The sequence below is a fragment of the Oryctolagus cuniculus genome, chromosome 4 (assembly GCF_964237555.1).
Source record: "Oryctolagus cuniculus chromosome 4, mOryCun1.1, whole genome shotgun sequence".
NCBI classification, from domain to species: domain Eukaryota; kingdom Metazoa; phylum Chordata; class Mammalia; order Lagomorpha; family Leporidae; genus Oryctolagus; species Oryctolagus cuniculus.
Genome location: NC_091435.1, coordinates 130436366 through 130457546, shown reverse-complemented (window position 1 = coordinate 130457546; position 21181 = coordinate 130436366). Strand labels below are relative to the sequence as shown.

At 45.3% G+C, this 21181-nt stretch overlaps 1 protein-coding gene across 1 annotated transcript in view; it reads right to left on the bottom strand.

The window, feature by feature from the left end:
• The window catches only part of CLRN1 (clarin 1), a 44664-nt gene that overhangs the window by 14955 nt on the left and 8528 nt on the right, over nt 1–21181 (bottom strand). The window contains exon 2 of the mRNA XM_002716269.5: nt 40–219. Within this exon, the coding sequence (XP_002716315.1) occupies nt 40–219 (180 nt within the window). The remainder of the gene's footprint in view (nt 1–39; nt 220–21181) is intronic.

Below are 21181 nucleotides of genomic sequence, written 5' to 3'. Positions count from 1 at the left end.
TGTATGTATTTGTCTTCAAAGACAGGACTTTGTACTTACCTGAAATGAAAGTCAAAAGATACAACCCTAGTGGACCATGCAGAGTTTCAAAGGGTTTGCCGAAAGCGTTGTACATGAAGAAGGCTGTCCCCACCATGGTCAGAACAATAAGGATTGTGGAGAAGAGAATGACATTGACATGGATGCTCACTGGGATTGCTTTGAGCAAATCTGGGAAAACTGCAGATAAAACAAGAATTAGAAGACATTTTATTAGCAGCACTCTGCAAGTATAATTAAAAAATTAAATCCCTCTTTTTTAATTTAAAAATCGCTAAAATCCTTCTGATTAGTACATTCTCACTTACTAATTTACAAGGGATTTACAAAAAGGTTTAAAGATAGAATCATTTTCTGGAATCACCATTAAAAACTAGAAGAAGGGGGATTTGAGGACTTTTTTTCTTGCCCTTAGTCACATGTAATTACTTAAATAAACAATGCTGATTTTATAACCCAAAACTATACATTTTGATTATCAAACTTTTAATGACAGTTCTCAGTAATGTTTAAAAAAATCTATTTTAACTTTAATGGCATTTTAAGTTTGGGGATATCTGGGGGAATTCAAACATCAGGTTTTTGCTTTTGCTTTGTTCCCCACCCCTACCCCTTCAAAATGGTTTCAAGCCCACACCAAGATTAAAGAATGGGATATCTTCTGTTAACTTCAATATTTCTATGTGGCACAAAGCTGTGGGAAAATAATTTCTGGTGCTGTAAGACATATTTCCCATTTAGAAAACATGCCAACCTGTTTCTAGATTTTGTGTTCAGGGCAGGTTCTTGTTAGCAGAGGAAATGAGACTTTCTAAATGGAGGGTTTCTCTTCTCTGGTAAAGCATTGGCATCAGTTGTGCCAGCAAGACCAGTCTGGGGCGGTTGAGTCCAGAGATTTAGCAAGAATTCTGTTTATTCAGTCCCTACTAGGTACCAAGCATGGTTTTAGGTGCTATAAGTAGCACTTAAAATAAGGTGAAGTCCCCCTTGTCTCATGGGACTTATAACCTCACAGGAGTGGAGACCAGAGGCAAGGAAGCAAACAAATGCTTGAGAGAACTTATCCCCAGAGATGACCTCTATATGGGGCATGCACTTGGCCTAACTGTTAGGATGCCCCTGTTGGGGTGCATGGGTTTGAGTCAGCTCCTCTCCATATTCCAGCTTCCTAGTCATGCACACCCTGGGAGGCAGCCTGAGAAATTGGATTCTTGTTACCCATGTGGCAGACCTGGATTGAATTCCTGGCTCCAGGTTTTGGCCACCAGCCACTGTGGGCATTTGGAGAATGAACCAGCAGATGGGAACATAATATTCATTCATTCATTCTCTCTTTCTCATCAATTAACCACCAAAAGGATGGTCACTATCAGTAACTTCCCCCCTTCCACACCTCACTTCCCCTTTAAGAGGCAGAGTCTCTTTCTCAGTCCCCTTAAACGTGGGCTGGCCCATGACTGCTGCGTCCAGCAGGACTCCAGGGCGTCAGTTCCAGGTCTTGCCTACAAGAGGACCAGGAGCTTCTGCCGCTTTTCTCTTGGCAGTTTGAGTTGCGGTGGAGGAAGTGCAGACCCCTGGAGGAGCCCTGGGGCAGCAGACGTGAGAGAGGAAGCTGCCTTGGATGTCCACCCAGGAAAGCCTCCAGATGACTGCAGCCCAGCCGCTGGCTAACTGCCAGGGCAGGGAAGAGAGACCCACGCGAGGATTGCACAGCTGAATTCGTGCATTTTTGTTTTAAGCCCCTGAACTTTGTGGAGGGCTGGTATGCAGTGGGAATGATAAGACATGGTCAGCTCTCCATGTCCGCAGCTGCTGGTGCAACCAGCCGTGGATAGAAAATATTCAGAAAAGAAATTGCATCTGTTTTGAACACACAGAGACTTTTCTCTTCTTGTTGGTATTCTCTAAACAATACAGTATAACAAGTACTGATGTGTAATTTACTCTTTAGTAGGCATTGTAAGTGATCTAGAGATGACAAAGGGTGTGGGAAGATGTGCATAGGTTAGAAGCAAATGCCACACCTTTTTATGCCAGGGACTGGAGCATTCATGGATTTTGCTATCCAAGCAGGGATGAATTTAGAATAAGTTTACAGTAAAGACCAGATTCCCTACCAGGATTCCATGGGTTCAGTGATCTGATCCCCACAGAACAATCCCACTTTCGCCTCCCCAGTTCATCAGGCTGCCCCTCACTGGCTCAGTGTCCACAGATACCTAGGGAAGGCTGTGCTTGCACGTGGTCACAGCTGCTGTGGTCCAGTAAGACAGGGAACTGGGGTTTGGAATGAGCTGGTGCGTGGATGGGATGGACAGGACACTTGAGCTGAAACCTGAACGCTGAGAAGGAAGATGCGCGTAAGAGCCAGGGGAGGAGCTCTCCTGGGAGAAGGAGCACAGGGCAGCAGAGTTGAGCCAGCGCACGAAGCCTGCTGGCTGATGAGATGCTGATAGGGAGTCCAGTGTTTATTCTGAATTCACCGGGAAGCTGCTGGGGAGCCCTAGGTAGGAGAGTGACACCATCTTCTTGCTGATGTCCCAACGCCACTCTGGCTGCCGAGTGGTGACTCCAAGGGGGTGGCAGAGGACAGCAGGGGGCAGGAAGACCTGGGGGAAGCTATTTGCAGAGACGGGAGTCTTGCCCAGGGTGGTGGGAGGCTGTCAGGTTTGAGAGAAGATAGGATTTGTCAAAAGAGAGGACTCAAGGATTACTGCCAGACTTTTTTTTTTTTAAGATTTGTTTTATTTATTTAAAAGACAGAGTTACAGAGAGAGGTAGAGAGAGAGAGGTCTTCCATCCACTGGTTCACTCCCCAGATGGCCGCAGTGGCCAGAGCTGCACCAATCCAAAGCCAGGAGCCAGGAACTTCTTCTGGGTCTCCCATGCAGGTGCAGGGGCCCAAGGACTTGGGCCATCCTCTACTGCTTTCCCAGGCCATAGCAGAGAGCTGGATCAGAAGAGCAGCAGCTGGGACTAGAACCACCGGCGCCCATATGGGATGCTGGAGCTTCAGGCCAGGGTGTTAACCCTCTGAGCCACAGTGCCAGCCCCCACTGCCAGACTTTTGCTTGAGCCATCAAATCAATGGTCATGCTGGTAGCTGAGATACGAAGGTACTTCAAAAAGTTTGTGGAAAATGGAGCTAAAAGATAAGTTTATTTTGGTGCAAAAAAATGGAAATCGTGCATAGTTTTTCATAATATGCATTTTCCACCGACATTTCAAAGACCCTTTGTAAACAAGCAGAAGGAACACGTTTTGGTATCCAGGCAGGAAGTGAAGCAAGAATTCTGTTTTAGCTATTCTGAGTTTGAGCTGCCTTTAAGATCTTCAAGTACAGATAGCAAGTAGGATTTATCTGCCAGAGGGCCCAGGGAGAAAACTGAGTGTCAAACAGGGCTGAGACCAGCTGAGGCAAGCAAGGTGCTCAGGGTGTAGAGTGTATAAATACAGGTAGCACTGGGGGCCAGCCCTTCATCTGCGTGAGGCCAGAGTGTATGTCTCAAAGGTTCCGTGCTCGCTGCCTCCATGGCCTCATCCTAGTCTGGGCCCTGGTATTAAAACTCACTGGAATGGATGTCACCTAAGGAGGAGCTGTGGAGTTGAGAAGGGTCCCAGAAGGAGCCTTGGGCCTCCTCCTCCTCATTATTCTTTTAATTATTAAAAATATTTATTTGAGAGGGAGGGAGAGATGGAGGAGAGAGAAAGAGGTAGGGAGGAGGAGGGGAAGGAGGAGAGAGAAGGGGAGGAGTGAGGGGGGAGAGAGAGAAAAAAGCAAGGAGATTTTCCATCTGCTGGTTCTCTCCCCCAGAATGTCTGCAATGGCTTGGGTGTTGAAGCCAGGAACCCAGAACTCAATCCAGGTCTCCCATGTGGCCAGCAGTGACCCAGTTACTTGAGCCATCATGGATGCTTTCCAGGGTCCATGTTAGCAGGAAGCAGGAATCAGGAGCTGGAGCCGGAAGTACAACCCGGGTACTCCAAGGTGGGATACAGGCTTCTTAGCCCACGTCTTTTTCTAAGATTTATTTTTATTTATTTGAAAGACAGAGTTATAGAGAGATGTAGAGCCAGAAAGAAAGAGAGGTCTTCCATTCCGCTGTTTCACTCCCCAAATGACCACAATGGTCAGAGCTGAGCTGATCCGAAGCCAGGAGCCAGGAGTTTCTAATGGGTCTCCCACATGGGTGCAGGGGCCCGAGGAGCTGGGCCATCTTCTACTGCTTTCCCAGGCCACAGCAGAGAGCTGGATCGGAAGCGCAGCAGTCAGGTCTTGAACCAGTACCCATATGGGTTGCTGGCGCTTGAGGCCAGGGCTTTAACCTGCTGCACCACAGTGCTGGCCCCTTAACCCATGTCTCAACTGCTAAGTCAAACACCCCCATTCTGTGCCTATTTTGTAATATTTTGGAATTTTACTTTCACCTTTTCACAAGCATTGCCTACTCAGTGAATACATAAGTAACTTTTTAATAACTAAAAGAATAATGCAAGACACAAATCCCCATGACTGTTATAAATGGAAAGAGACTTAAGAAACATCATCCATATGCAATGTGTACATATTGTTTGCAGATATGGTCTGTGATTTGAAGAAACTACTTGGAAAAAGGTGGTTTTGAGATAACTAGGGAACATTGAACGTGGACTGGGGATTACATGAAATTTGGAATTGCAATTGATTTTATTGGTTTCATTAATGGATGAGTAATTGGATGGATAAAGATAAAATATGGTTTCTCAGCTCTGTTTGGAGGAATCGGGGAGCAGCAATGCGCAGGTTAAAAGTTCACAGGGGCTGAGCTCCTGTTGTCAGTGACTGCAGGGTCCACTCCTCCCCACTTTCCAGGCACATGGCAGCCTCAAACTACCAGGGCCGAGCTGGTCTTAGACTGCACTCCCCACATGCTGGTGTTTCCAAGGGCTGACACAGCGCAGCCACTAACCTGCTGTTCTTGCACTGGGTCAGCTGTTACTAAAAAAAAAAAAAAAAAAAAAAAAAAAACTTGCTCCCACCCAACTCCCCACCTGTAAAAATGTGACAGTCTAATCATCTCTGCCAGGGTAGCTCAGTTACACCTGTGTGAAAATTGAGAGCTGTTACCAAATTGAAACAAATGCAAAAAGAAGATGCGCTGGTTCTCTTTCTGGAAAGAAAAGCTAAAAGCCAAAACCAGCGTGTAGAGCATTTTTATTTGTTATGAAGTCTCTTTAAGTCCCCAGTGCTACATGTTATGCTTCTATTTTATTGTTTTGTTTTGTTTTTTCCTTTCCTTCTCTCTTCTTAAATCAAAAGTCCTTGCGTTGAGGGCGGGCGTTTAGCCTAGCAGTTAAGGTGCTTCATCCCACGTCGAACTGGGCTTTGATTCCTGGCTTTGCCCTTGACTTTAGCTTCCTGTTAATGCAGATCCTGGAAGGCAGCGGTGATGGCTCAAGCGATGGGCTTCTAGCCTCCCTCATGGGAGACTTGGGTGGAGTTCCCGGCTACCAGCTTAGACCTTGGAATCATTTGAGGAGTGAACCAGTAGATGGAAGATTCTCATTCTCTCTCTCTCCCTCCCTTCTTCCCTCACCCACACCGCCCCCTCCCTCCCCTCTCTTTCTCCTCTCAAAAAACAAAAACAAACAAAAACAGATATTGGGAGGTGTCCTTCAGTGGTACTGGATATTGTCTAGCTAGGGGAAAGATTTGTTTGGTTTTTCTGTTCTTTTAGGTTTAGGATTAGGAAACAGAAAAAGCATTTGAACATTTTGATCCGTGGAGGAGTTGTCATTAATCCAGTAAGTCACTTCTGGCCTCCAGGAAATTACTTGATTAGCTGTTGACAAGTGAAAGAGAGTGATTTACTAAAGCAGGCAGTGGATGCCACGGTGGAGCATGGCGTTGGTCTATGTGTTCACAGTATGCTCCTGGTTCTCTGAGCACGGATTCCCTCCACATGTCACCTAGGGTGTCAGCGGTTCTAGTTCTCATCCTGAAATCACCCCAGACCCCAGCTTCCCTTCTTTCCTCTCCATTATCACCAAACTTTGTTAAAGAGCAACGTAGAGTAATAAGAATAAAGTAGCCAGTAATTACATAGCATTTGCTTTACATGTATTTTAATGCAATCAATGTATAGAACAATGCCATCATTCTAACTGCTCCTGCCTTGTACTCAACCCATCCCCCACCTCCAGCCCCTGTGTGTGTAACCTTGTAAGGGCCAAGCATTTTGCAAAGCACCAGTGCCATTTGCCCTTCTGCCAGCAATGTACGGAAATCCCTGTTGTTCCACATTCTTGCCAGCATGTGGCAGTTTTTTAGAAAATGGTAGCCTTTGAACAGGTGTGTAATTGATCTGACTCCAGTAATTTTGTTTTTTTTTATTTTATTTAAGTTATACAAGTTTCATGTATTTCATATACACGTAACAGGGTAATACTTTCAATTTTCATTTCCTGAATGGCTAATGATGCTGAGCATCTTTTTGTGGGCTTATTTACCTCCCATGTATCATTTTTGGTGATGCATCTGTTCTCTGTGTTTATTATTATTATTATTGAGTTTTGAGAAACCTTTATGCATGCTGGCTATAAGCCCTTTATCAGATAAGAGATTCACAACCTTTCTCCAAGTCTATCGCTTGTCTTTTCATTCTCTTATCAGTGCCTTTTGAAAAGCAGTTCTTATTTTTATGAAGTCTAACCTATTGATTTTTTTCTTTTATGTATCATGCTGTACATGTCAAATCTAAGAAGTCTTTGCTTAATGCAAGGTCACAAATATTTTCTTCTATGATTTTCTTCTTCCAGATTTTAGTTATAGGTCTACGTTTAAGTCTGATCTATTTTGGTTTTTTTTTTTTTTTGATATGGTACAAATTTGAATAAAGGTTAATTTTTTTATTTGCTTATGGATAGTTCATTGTTCCAGAACTTATAAAGCTAAACATAGACTTAACATATGACCCGACAATTTTATTCCTAGGTATTTGCCTTAGAGAATTGAAAAACATGTGTCCATACAAAAATCAGAATGCAAATGTTTACACTGGCATTATTCATATTCACCACAAATTGGAAACAATTTAATGTGCTTCAAAGGGTGAATGGATAAACAGGCTATGGCCTTTCCGTATAATAAAAGCATAGTCAGCAATGAAGAGAAACAGATGACCGTCACACACAATAACCTGGAGAGATCGGAAATGCATCATGCTAACTGAAAAAAAGACACAAGAGACTGCCTATTGTGTGATGCCATTCATGCAACCTTCTGCAAGAGACAGAATAATGAGGGCAGAATATAGCTCTGTGGATGCTCCGAGTGGGGTAGGGGAGGCGGGGGAGCTTTAGGAGTGATGGAAGTGTTTTATATCTCCACTGAGGTGGTCATTGCAGGCCAAAATGCATTAGTTAAAACTAATAGACCTGTACAACAAGAAAGAGTGAATTTTACTGACTATACATTGCATGCACAATACACCTGACTTCATACAGAAAGGGGCAGGAGGAACAAGGTGTGGCACAACAGTTCTTTCTAGAGATGTGACAATGTGGGACAGAAGAAGGAAGAAGAAAGGGCTTCCTGAAAGAGAGGAGGGCTGTGCCAAGGCAGGCCCCCCAAGTTCTCGCCCACCACGGGCCCTGAGCAAGTAACAAGCTCCTGTTTTCCACTGCAAAGTGAGGATGTTCAGTGAGACAGTCTGGGAAAGGGGTGGGCATCTGAAACAAGACAGGAGGCTCACATCCCAATTCCCTTTCTAACTGTGCACCCCCACACTTTGCTTTCTTTATAAGAAAAATGTGGGTCCTTCAAAAAGTTTGTGGAAAAATGGAGTTAGAGGATAAAATTTATCTTGGTGCATTTTTTTTTTGAAATTCGTGCATAGAAGGCAGCCTCACAAAGTTCAAAAAAGCTGTGTATTATGCATGAATTTCAAAACTTTTTGCAGAAAAAACCAACCTTTAATCCATTTTCTATAAACTGGTTGAAAGTGTCTTGTAGACCTGAGACTAATTTTCCATCAAGTGCGGGGATCACTGTCATCAGGGTATGAAGTTCCTGGTGCATAGCAGGTGCTTGGCAGAGGGTCCCTAAGGTGTCTCTGCCTCGGGCCAGTCCCACCAGTCCTGATCCATCTGTTCTCACCTCTTTGCAGGTGCTGTGAGGAAGTGTTGCCTCTCCTCTCTCGGCCGGCCACATCATCACTTTCCCTCCTCTATTGGGTCAGTCCCATAAGTACACAAACATGCTGCCCTTGGCTCATAAAAAAAAAAAAAAAAAAAAAAAAAACTCATTTTCCTCCAGCTATTGCCCCCTTACTCATTTCCCTTACAGCAAAACCCCTCAAGGAGTTGCCTCGAATCTCAGCTTCTTCCTCTCCTGAAAGCACTGCACTGATAGCGATTCCCCAAGGCACCGAGGAGTGACAAGCTGCCAAACCTCACTCTCCACTCACCCCTTTCCCCGGCCTCCGGACACCCCACTCTCCTAGTGTCAAACCTACCGCACTGGCTGCTCGCTCAGCCTGCATTGCTGATCCACCCTCATCTCCTGAGTTGCCCAGAAGATGTTCCTGGGCCCCTTTACCACTCCCTCTTCACCTCCTTTCTCGGTGCTCTGTTGTGGCTTTTCATAGAAGCACTCTCAAATGGAAATAGCCACAGCCCACAAATCCCCCTGAATTCCACCCCCTGCATGTCCTCCAATTACCTCTTTACTGTCCTGCCTGGAACATGGAACAGGCATCGCAGCGAGTCCCAGACCAAAGCTGTGTTCTCCCTTCCTCATGCCTGTTCCTTTAGCCTCTGCACTGCAGCTGCTGGCTGTTCTAGAATCTTCGGCACTCATCATCCCTGACTCTTCCCTCTCTCTCACATTTCACGTTCAATGCATCAGGATCACCAGTGGCACGATTTTCAGAATCAGCACTCTGCACCTTCTCCATGCTCCACCCCAACCCAAGCTGCCCTCACCTTTCGCTTGAATGATGGAAAGGACTTCCTAACTGGCTTCCCTAATTCCACCTGCACTTCCCGTCACTTACTCTCAACCCAGCAGCCAGAGAGAGCTTTAAGAATGAACTGGTGGGGCCAGCACTGTGGCGCTGCAGGTTAAGCAGCTGCTTATGACACAGCATCATGTATCAGAGTGCAGCTTTGAGTTCCAGCTGCTCTACTTCCAATCCAGCTCACTGGTAATGTGCCTGGGAAAGCAGCCCAAGTACATGGGTCCCTGTCACCCACATTATAGACCCAGATGGAGTTCTTAGCTCCTGGCTTCAACCTGGCACAGCCCAGGCTATTGCGCCTTTCAAATAAAAATCAATCTTTTAAAAAAGGAAATAAATTGATTTCTATCACCCTCCTGTTCAGGTCCCTCCAGTGCAATCCCCTCTCTACCCATAGCACAAGTTGACAAGGCCACATGTGATTGGGCCCCTTGCCACACCTCCGTCTTCACCTGCTACCTGTCCTTTTGCTCACTGCACACCCACCACTGGCCGGTGCCCCCTACTCCCCAACTCCCATCCTTGTTTTTATTGTCCTCCACAGCAATTAGCACCATCTGTGACACTGTGCACTCCCACTTATTTGTTCATTGTTTGCTTTCCCCACGACATGAGGGCAGGAATATCTGTTTTATTGGCTGCAAGGTTCCTAGTTCCAGGGAACACCTGGCACAATGGAGATCAGCATTTTTCACCATTTTATTATTTTATTTTTCATTATCACCTCCCCCTCCCCCGCAAAGTTGGGAGTCTTTTTTTTTTTGACATTTTTCTTGATCACCCTGCCCATGAAATTGTAACCCACAGATGATGTTGTGTATTTCTTTCTCTGTCCTATGTATACAGGCGTTTATCTTTCAAACTGTAAGGGATTTTTTTTTTGCCCCCACCCCCAGATCTACTTTCAGTAGCTCTTAGTAGGTTTGGTAGCTCTTCAGTAGCTTTAGTAGCTCCCTTGGTAGGACTATTGCTCCCGCTGAGAATCCATGGTTCTCTCGGACACATGCATGTTACAGGAGTGTGGTCTGCTTTGAGCTGGACATGGAGACAGAGTGTGCTATGTTTAACAGGTCTGGGGTTTCCTGGTAGAGGCCAGTGGGTCAGGTTGAAGGCAGTTAATGCCAATGGGTGAGGAGGAAAGGAGGAAGAAGAGCAGGAGGGGGCAATCCAGGGCCAGAGAAGTAGAGGAGGGCTGGTGGCATCAAGTGAGAAGAGATTTTTGGTTAAGAATCAAGATTTTTCCTTTGGGTACAGAGTCCTTGTGGCGCCATTTCGTGGGGGGTGGGGGGGTGGCAGTAGCACCAGAAACTGAACTGAAAGGGGTTTGGGAGGAATCCAGGGAAGTGGAGGTAAAATAGAGTAGTCAGAGGGGTAACAGGACCCTGTGTGTTTTTGTTTTGTTCTTTGCTTTTAGAAGTTGAAAGAGCTGAACTGGCAACGGAATGGAATTTCAAATCCCTTTATTAAATGGAAAATTTTAATCCACATACTTGGGGGATTGTCAATTATTACATGGAAACTGACTGCTGTTTAGTAATAGGTTTAAAGTTTGGGATTTGGAGAAAGAATGTTTCTCAAACCTGAACATGACAGGGCTTTGTTGTTGTCGTTGTTAGCAGAACAGGACGAATGGAGGAAGATGGACTTGCTCCTTACCCTGTTGTGTTTTTTTTTTTTTTTTTCCAGTTTCTTCAAAGACCCAATTGCCTTTGGAGGCACTTTCTTATTTTTTGGTGAACAGCATCATAACATGACAAGCTAAATTATGAAAATAAAAATTTGACTCCTAATCCTAACAACATAAAAAGTAACTTTACTGTTCTTTTTTCTCCTTTCAAATTTTTTGTCCATCTTATTCTTTATTTCCTACATTACTAATAGGATCATTATGCAGTTTTGATATCACATTCGATTCTTTTTCTTTAAATGCTTATTTACCTACTTTAAAGGCAGAGTACACAGAGAGAAAAAGAGAGAGAGAGAGAGAGAGAGAGAGAGAAAGAGAGAGAATCATCCATCCTAGGGTTCACTCCCCCAAATGCCAAATGACTGCAATGACCAGAGCAGAAACAGAGAGAAGCCAGGAGCCTGGAGCTTCTTCATGGTCTCTCACATGAATGCAGGGGCCCAAGCACTTGGGGCATCTTCTGCTGCTTTCCCAGGCACATTAACAGGGAGCTGGATAGGAAGTGGAGAAGCTGGGACTTAAATGGGTACTCATATGGAATGCTGGTGTCTCAGGTGGTGGCTTAAGCCACTGTGTCAATACCAGCCCTCACATTCTATTCTGTCCACTCAGAATACAAAGTTTTTTCTATGTTGTATGTGTTACCTTCGTAACTGTCATTTAGGCAACTATATAAATTATTTTTTTCAAATGTATTTTTCATTTTTTTTATTTGAAAGGCAGAGAAAGAATCTTCTTCTATCATCTGGTTTACTCTCCAAAGCCTGTAACAGACAGGGCTGGGCCAGGCTGAAGCCAGGAACCTGGCACTCAGTCCAGGTCTCCTGTGTGGTTGTCAGGGACCCAAGTCCTTAACCATCATCTGCTGTCTTCTAGGGCGCGTATTAGCAGAAAGTAGAGTAGCTGGAACCTGAACCAGGCACTGCAATATGGGATGCGCTGTCTCAAGCAGTGATGTAAGCCACAGTGCCAAATGCCTTCCCTGGGTTGTTTTATCAAACTAACGACCTACTGGACCTACTGCCCATTTGGCTGCTTACTATAGTTGAAGTGTTATAGTCTGTGCCTTCACAAACGACTTGAAACACAAACTTTTTTCTTTTTTTATTATGACGATGGTAATGAATGGGAATAACTTTTTGGATGAATTCCCAAGAAAGAGATGACTTGGTGTGGTACAGAGCCCTTGGCAAATTAATGCTAGGTTATGGCATCGAAACAGCGTAAGCTAGAGATCAGGAGGGCTGTTTTGTAACACACGGATTGAAGTGTTTTTCAACTCGATTCAAAGCTTCATTGCCCTCTCACAAGTCTGGAGAGCAGAGATCTCTGACAGAATAATCCAGGCAGAAACAGAGAGCTGGAAGAAATTGGGCCTGGGGTTCACTGGGCTCCTAGCCAAGCAGAGGGCCCCCGAGTCTCAGGAGGGAGAGGGTGAGGAAGGAAGCCACGCTGCCCGTCTTGGCACCTTCCCGACTCCAGTCTGCTGCTAGGAAGCAGGCAGCCAGAAGTTCGAGACTGGGGGAGGAAACACAGATGCAAGACTCCGGCCGTCAGAAATTGGGCCTCCTGACGTCATTGGTGGGTGGGTCCTTTGGGCTGTGTCCACTGGTGTCTGCCTTCCCCCGGCTCCGGGATGCCTGGTGAACCAAGCGTTCCGTTTCCCAGAGAAGGCAGAAGCTCTCAGGAAACCCCTCCAGGTTTCAGCCCTGTGGCCCCTCACCTACATCTTGTCCTCGGCCGCTGTGTCCCACCTTCTCTTAGTGAGAGAAATGGGACTTTTTCTTCCTGTCCCAGGCCTGTGCTTTCAGAGCCATCCTGCCCCGTCTTCCCTGGGGTCTTTCCAATCCATCACCCACCGCCCCGTGCACCTTCAGCCGGCTCTCGTACTGCTCTACCACCTCGGCTCAGAAGCACTCCCAAGATCTTCCCGTTGCTCGTGCAGACATGCACACACACAGCCCAGCCTTGAGTCTTCCCCAGCTCGTTCCTGACCTCGTCTTTCCCTGTCCACCCCCAGCCCTTGTGGCTGGGCCCTCCCTGCCTCTCTCTCTCTCCCTTAGCTTCTGGAGGGCTTTCCCTCCTCCCCAGCTCCATCAAAGCTGCTTCGGGAAGATCCACTGTGACCTCCTGGCTGTAGCATTCAGGATTTCAGAGAGATTTCTCTGGCATCCTATTGGATGGATGTCTCCGTGGTGTCTAGGAGGTGAATGTTAGCTGCTTGAGGATGGCCACTTCACTGTGAGCGGCTCTCTTGCCTCCTCGCACACCATTCCCTGAATCGCTTTCCAAGTTCCCTCTCTCCGCCCATCCATACGGGTGACTTCCAGGACACACCCGTGTCCACCGCCTCAGGTGAGACCCCTCCCTGGGAAACTGCACCTTCAGCTGTAGTTCAACGGCTGTTGCTGCCCGTGTCTCTCTCTACCCCGTGCCTCTCTCACATTGCCCAGATTTGTGTAGCTGATGGGCAGCTCTGGTTGTGGTGTGACAAGTGCAACCTCAAATTAAACTTGACCCTAAACTGTTTCATCTTCCCTCTAAACTTTGTGTTCTACATTTCTTATCTCAGGGAACTGTAACAACAGCAACCATCTTGTCACATTTTGGTCACTGCCTCCCCTGGAGGCGTACCTTCCTCCTCCTTACTCTCTCCCTCACTGTAAGCTCTTTGTCTTTGCTCGTGCTCTTACTTTACTTGGAATGATTGCCAATGCAAGCTAGTGACATGTAGGGTGTCCTTAAGAACTTTCCTCTGGTTTCCCTGTGCCATGCCCTCAGAGAGAGACTTTTCTTTTTGAGAACTTTCCGAACAAACACAATAATTGTGAGAGTGATTATTGCTATTCAACCATGGATATTCCTGACTGGGCTCATGGGAGGATTGCAATCCTGACCCCTCTGAGGTTAGATGTGGCTGTGTGATATGCTTTGGCCAAGAAAATATGGGTGGAAGTGGTAGTCTTAGTTCCGGGTCAGAGCTTGTAATTGGCAGCGAGAGAGCCCTCACAGTCCTTCCTCTGTCACAACTGCCAACATTCCACATGGACCTGTAGCTGATCTCTGAAACCTTGGACTGCAAGCAAGACACACATCATCTCCATTTAAACTCAGAAAGTTTGGTTTTACTTGTTATTAAGACATAGCCTGGCCCATCCTGACTGATACAGAGCCATCAGTTATTTGAAAACACTTCTAGATTCCAAGTTGTTGACCAAGTATGCTATTCCTCTCACATCTTCCAAGTGTAGAAGGCGGCTTAGGCACATAGTAGGTATCCAGTAATCCTATTGGTGGGAGGGTGTTTGAAGGCACCTCTGCTCTTTAACTTAGAAATAATTTGTGTCTTCCGTGTGAAGTCAAGCTGTTTTCGGTAGCTCATTGGAGAGTCACAGGGATGAGAAGCATTTGTTTGTACTAACTGCAAAGTACGCCCCTTTATTGCTCACCATTAATCCTTATTTTATTTGATTTCTCTAAATGTATGACTTTCATTTTAGTTGTCTTAAAATTTATTTTATCTCTGCTGGGTTCTTATGTTACATTTTATCCTGAAACTTTGTTCTCCTCTTTTCTAATGCTGACTCCAGTCCAACAGTCAAATATGTTATCCTACAGATCTTAAAACATGAATTAGTAAATTTAATCTAAATCCATATTTAATAGGATTTATCTAGGAGAAACAGGTGGTTGGAATAGAATAAACCATCAAAGCAAAAGGGCTGGAGACACTCAGGGGAGGGTAGAGAAAAAGCCAGGCATTAACTTAGAGGCAACATGGCAGGTTGGCCAGAGCACAGGAAAGTTTGGGATTAGTCTGTTTTTTGCCATTTGCCTGGCATGTGGGCCCCTATGTATCTTGGCTCCCTTATTTGTGAATGTCGATGGTAACAAAGTTGATCTCACAGCAGCTGAGGGTAGAATGGTGGTTACCAGAAGCTGGAAAGAGTACAGGGGAGAAGGAAACAAGAAGAAGAGATTGATCAACAGATACAAAGTTACGCTTAGATAGGAAAATAAGTTCTGGTGTTCTGTTGCATAGTCCAGTGACTATAGATAATAATAATGTATATTATATATTTAAAATTAGTTGAGAGGATTCTGAATGTTTCATCACAAAGATATAATTTCTCTATCTCAAATGAATAAAAATGATTAAGAAAGAAATGATAAATGGTTAAGGTGATGGATATGCTGGTTACCTTGATTTGATTACTACATAATTTCTACATGTATTGAAATATCACCTTGTAAAGAGAAATCTCTCATCTGCTGGTTCACTCCCACTTAGCATGCCTGCATCCAGTATTAGGGCACCTGGGCTTGATTCGCACCTCTGTTTCCGATACAACTTCCCACTTATGTGTGTCTCTGGAGGCAGCAGGTGATGGCTCAAGTATTTGAGTTCTGGTCTTCGGACTTCAGTGTGGCCCAGCCCTATTTATTATGGGCATTTGGGGACTGAACCAGCAGATGGAAGAGCTCTATTTATGCCAGTCTTTCAAATAAATAAATATTTAAAATAAAAAGTCACAGAGTCTGTAACATAAATGAGATTACTTATATGGAAGCTCTTTGTAAAGTTTAAGTAATTGCCCCAGTTTGTTTTAACATCATGAGAACAGCGGGAGGGTGTATCTCTGAGAACAGTGGGGAGAAGTAAGAGCTCACTGCAGGGAGAATGCCTGCATTTTCACATCTCTGGAACAGTCATCGGGACATTGGTCTACAGACGTCAGAGTGTGTTTCTGTGCATTGGGATCGAAGAGCCCCCTGCAGGAGTCCTTGAATTACATGGAGTTCAGGTAAACTTTCTGTGTTGTAGCTTAGACTTTTTTTTCCAAACAGGAGGTTGACTATTGCTATAAATAATCCAGGAACTTCAGATTTATAGTTACTTATTTGATACCTGTCACACATTTTACTCACTGTCTGACATATTGTTCCCATTCTCACTTCAGCTTCCCGTGTGCAATTTCTTGGACCGTCTCTGTAATGGCTTGTCTAAAATGATGTTAGGACTGAAAACACACCTCCAAAAGGGACCCCTGAGAGTCTTGGCAAGAAGCAGAGCCCTTCCACGGGAGATGGACAGATGGAGGTCAAAATGTTTGCTTGTTTTCTTGCTTTCTGTATTTAGCATGTTTGTTTTTAAAAATATTAATTTTCATTTTCTTTGAAAGGCAGAGAGACAGAGAAAGATAGAGATGGATTGAAAGAGAGAGAGAGAGAATCTTCCATTTTTGGTTCATTCCCTGAATGTCCACAGGAACTAGGGCCAGACCTAGCCAAAGCCAGGAGCCAGGAACTCAATCCAGGTCTCCCATGGGAGTGGCAGGTACCCAAGCACTTGAACCATCAGCCATGGTCACTGCCTCCCAGGGTGCATATCAGCAGGAAGCTGAACTCAGAAGCTGAGCAGGAAGTCAAACCTAGGCATTCTGATGTGGGATGCAAGTGTCCCAGGTGGTATCTTAGCCATTGCACCAAATGCCTGCCCCTGTCGGCTTTGTTTCTGATACAGAAACTAGATAACTTGTCTTAGATCTTGTACCAGGTTCCCCAATTCACCAGCTTAGTCCACACAGTCACAGGCAGGGCTGAGAGCTGCAGGCTGTGGGCTCATGCTGCGAAGCCCAGTCGGGGCGACAACATCTTCGACAAGAAGCACTGGAGACAGTTTTGGTGAATGTGTCCCTTTATTAATCAGGCAAAAGCTTTTAAAGGACAAAGAGGAGTAGCTAGTTCAGGGTAGCAACACTAATTCTATAAGATAAAGCAGGTACTGGTGCCTCTATGCTTCTCCAATCAGCTTGAGGGTCACATAGCCTAGGTAGCCTTCCAGTTGGTCCTTATGGGTCTAGGTCACACCTAGGAGCTGTTTACCTGGTTGACAATTACAAGGCCCTTCAACAGGAAGCTGGGGTGGGGGAAATGTGCCTGGGGCTCCTGCCACTTGCCAGCAGTCAGGTCATGTGTGGCTCAGTGTGCTGAACCCCTGACCAGGGCCCCGGGTGGCATGGTGTGCCATGCCCTCTTAATCTCCTGCATGGGCTGGGCAGGCAGTCTACCAGCCAGGCACAGGATCACCCATAGAAGGCTCCATGTCAAAGGCAGAGCTGACTCCCATGCCCCAACCAGTGAGGAAGCAGGCTCCAGAACTGGGTGGGCAGGTACTGGGTGGGCAGAACTGGGCTGGAGAGCCAAGCTCGTTCCATTTCCTACAGCCGATGCACCTGTCGGGTCACTCATCTCCTCTGAGGCCATGTGGGTGTGGACAAAGCAGTCTCTTTCACAGAAGCAGGCAGCGGAGGGGTGGAAGCCCAGGGTCCCAGCTTGAGTTTGACCAGAATACCTCCCAACGGCATAGAAACAATGCCTAACATAGCCTTGCATCCCAGCCTTCTTCCTGTAGCCTCGCCCATCCCTAACTCTTGGCCTCCCCTGATTCCAGCTATCTTGGCCACCAACCACCTCTGTAATTCTCAACCTTGGCTGCCCATTAACATTGCCTGGGAAGGTGTACAACCAATCCGAGCCTCAGGCCCCTGTCCCCAAGATCTGGGTTCGATTGATCTGGGGTAGAACGTGGCATCTGTAGTTTTAAAGACTCCACGGTGATCCTAAAATGCTGCCAGGGTTATGGACCGGTGATCCAATGGCTCTGGGCTCTTCAGTACTTTTTGCCTTCATCTGGCCAGATGTCTAATGCAGATAGCACCATCTGTGAAGCTCTCAGAAGTAAGGCAGCCTGTGGTAATGATGTCAGCAACAGTGCAGCGACTCCTTCCTGGATTAAAGCCAGACAGGTGGCTGCAGAGGCCCTGCTTTCCTTCCCAACCTGCCTTTCTCCACATGAAAGGGTGTGTGAGAAAAAAAAGAGAAGGTGTCGGCCCCTTGGCGCTCAGCTATTCATTTTCTTGAAAGGGAGTGAAAGGGAAGCTTGCTTTCTTCTTCCAGAAATGCTCTTGGTCGGACTTTGCCCGCAGCCCATGTGCAGCCAGTCATTATGAGAATCCAGTAAAAGACATTCTCTGACATAAGCACAATGCATTCATCCCCTTTCACATCACCCCAGATCTCATACCCAGGAATCCAGCCAGGCTTCTGCTGGCTACGTGATCAGGCAGAATGAAATCCATGACACCAGCCCTTAGAAGGAGGTGCTTTGATGATAGCATGGAACAGTGGAAGACAGAAGTTTCCCAGTTCCTTGCCTGTACTGCCCTCAGCTGAAGTGTGTCCACCTCACTCAGCCTAACCAGGAGCAGCCCCACCTATAAATCTGGATCTCACCCCACCCCCACCCCCGGGGTCTTTGGGATTTCAGCTGCTTTGGCACACAGGCGTCTCTGATACCAGAATCCATTTATCTGCTGCCAGTCCATAGGGGTAGGATTCTGTTGGGGACAATAACTCTCAAGAATGGCCTTGTGCTGAGGGGGAGCAGAATATGAACCCTGCATAAATTACTCTGCCAGGGACAAAACTGGCTGTTAGTCACTTCTATCATACCTGTAATAAAAGTGTGCCTGCCGCACCACAGCCCAGCTGGGTGCTTAATTGTACGAGTAGAGGAAAGGCAAGTTTGTCATTATTTCACATAGAAGAGTTTTTTGTTTTAAGAAAATATGCCTGTAACTTGATATGCTTGTAACTACTAATATGTTTCAGAGATAAAAGTGAATTTTTGCTTTTTATTCAATTTTTAAAAATGAGATTTTAACCAATTCTCTAACTATACTCCATGACTCTTAATAAGATAGATGTTTTTAAAGTGAATTGAGTACTATGTGCCTGCTTTCCTTTTGGTCCTTGACTCTGCTTTAAAATTGTTCATGTCACGGTGGGAAATTCTGCCATTTTGTCATGGGTGTGGTGAAATCACTGCTGTAGTGGAAGTCACTAACTTTGAAGATGGCACCACAAAGATTTTGGTTGGCTGTGTTCTTGTCAGCTAACTATAAGTGCAATTAGGTATCTCTGTCTGAAACCTAAACGTCGTCTTCAACAAATATAATCACATAACCCAGGCTGGCCACAAGCATGTGTCCTGCTCAGTCTAGATTGGTAAATGGGCTTATGCTGATTATTTTACTTCCCAAATGTTACAGCCTGGGATTTAGACACCAGAGTCACTGAAATTCAAATAAAGAGGTAGTGAATGAATTAAAGTCTTAGGGCCAAATACTATCACACAGATATATAAGGATGAACTCTTGGGAGGCATAGACATCATTTTAAAAATAATTGGTAAGGACAATGAGGTTTCACCTCACCCCGGTTAGAATGGCTCACATACAGAAATCTACCAACAACAGATGCTGGCGAGGATGTGGGGAAAAAGGGACACTAACCCACTGTTGGTGGGAATGCAAACTGGTCAAGCCACTATGGAAATCAGTCTGGAGATTCCTCAGAAACCTGAATATAACCCTACCATTCGACCCAGCCATCCCACTCCTTGGAATTTACCCAAAGGAGTTTAAATTGATAAACAAAAAAGCGGTCTGCACCCTAATGTTTATTGCAGCACAATTCACAATAGCCAAGACCTGGAACCAACCTAAATGCCCATCAACGGTAGACTGGATAAAGAAATTATGGGATATGTATTCTTTAGAGTACTATACCGCAGTAAGAAACAACGAAATCCAGTCATTTGCAACAAAATGGAGGAATCTGGAACACATCATGCTGAGTGAAGTAAGCCAGTCCCAAAGGGACAAATACCATATGTTCTCCCTGATCGGTGACAACTGACTGAACACCAAAAAGGAAACCTCCTGAAGTGAAATGGACACTATGAGAAATGGTGACTTGATCAGCATAGCCCTGACTGTTAATGGGCAACTTAATACATTATCCCTCATAGTATTTTTTTTTTGTCTGTTCTACTTAATATGACTGGTTTAATTCTGTAATTATCACACAGTTATTCTTAAGTGTTGAAAATTAACTGAAATGTGATCCCTGTTAAACATAAGAGTGGGAATAAGAGAGGGAAGAGATGTATAATTTGGGGCATGCTCAGGCTGACTTGCCCCAATTGGTAGAGTTGGAAACATACCAGGGGATTCCAATTCAATCCCATCAAGGTGGCATGTGCCAATGCCATCCCACTATTCCAAGTGATCAATTTCTGTTCACAATTGATCATAATGAAAGGACTAAGAGTCAAAGGGAGCACATAAACAAGTCTAGTATCTGCTAACACCAACCGATAGAATAAATAAAGGGGAGAGTGATCCAACATGGGAAGTGAGATACTCAGCAGACTCATAGAATGGCGGATGTCCTAAATAGCACTCTGGCCTCAGAATCAGCCCTAAAGGCACTCGGATCTGGCTGAAAAGCCCATGAGAGTATTTCAGGCATGGAAAGCCAAGACACTCTGGCAAGAAGATCTCTGTGAGTGAGATCCCAGTGGAAAGAACAGGTCTTCAAAGAGGGAGGTGCCTTTCTCTGAAGGGAGGAGAGAACCTCCACTTTGACTATGACCTTGTCTAAACAAGATAAGAGTCGGAGAACTCAGAGGGCTTCCATAGCCTTGGAAACTCATAACTGGTGCATAGGGAGATTACTGATGCCATAAACAGGAGTGTCAATTGGTAAAGTCAACAACAGGAGTCACTGTGCACTTACTCCTCATGTAGGATCTCTGTCCTTAACGTGCTGTACACTGAGGCTTAATGCTATAACGAGTACTCAAACAGTATATTTCACTTTGTGTTTCTATGGGGGTGCAAACGACTGAAATCTTTACTTAATGTACACTAAACTGATCTTCTGTAAAAAAAAAAAAAAAAAAAAAAAATTATCAATTCCCAACTTGACTCTCACTGGGATTAAACATGACAATAGGTCTGATCTGATTTCATCATCATTTTAAAAAAATCATCTATTATTTTTCACTTTATGTTTCTGTGTGGGAGCAAACTGTTGAAATACTTACTTAAGGTATACTAAGCTGATCTTCTGTATATTAAGATAATCAAAAATGAATCTTGATGTGAATGGAAGGGGAGAGGGAGTGGGAAAGGGGAGGGTTGTGGGTGGGAGGGACAGTATGGGGGGGGAAGCCATTGTAACACATGAGTCGTACTTTGGAAATTTATATTCATTAAATAAAAGATTTAAAAAAAAAAAAATAATTGGTAAGGGGCCAGCATTGTGGTATATAGCGCGTAAAGCCACTGCCTGCAGTGCCTGCATCCCATATGGGCACCAGTTCAAGTCCTGGCTGCTTCACTTCCAATCCAGCTCTCTGCTATGGCCTGGGAAAGCAGTAGAAGATGGCTCAAGTCCTTGGGCCTCTGCATCTGTATGGGAGACCTGGAGGAAGCTCTTGGCTCTTGGCTTTGGATCAGCACAGCTCTGGCCATTGCAGCCAGTTGGGGAGGGAACCAGCAGATGGAAGACCTATCTCTTTCCCTCTCTGCCTCTCCTTCTCTGT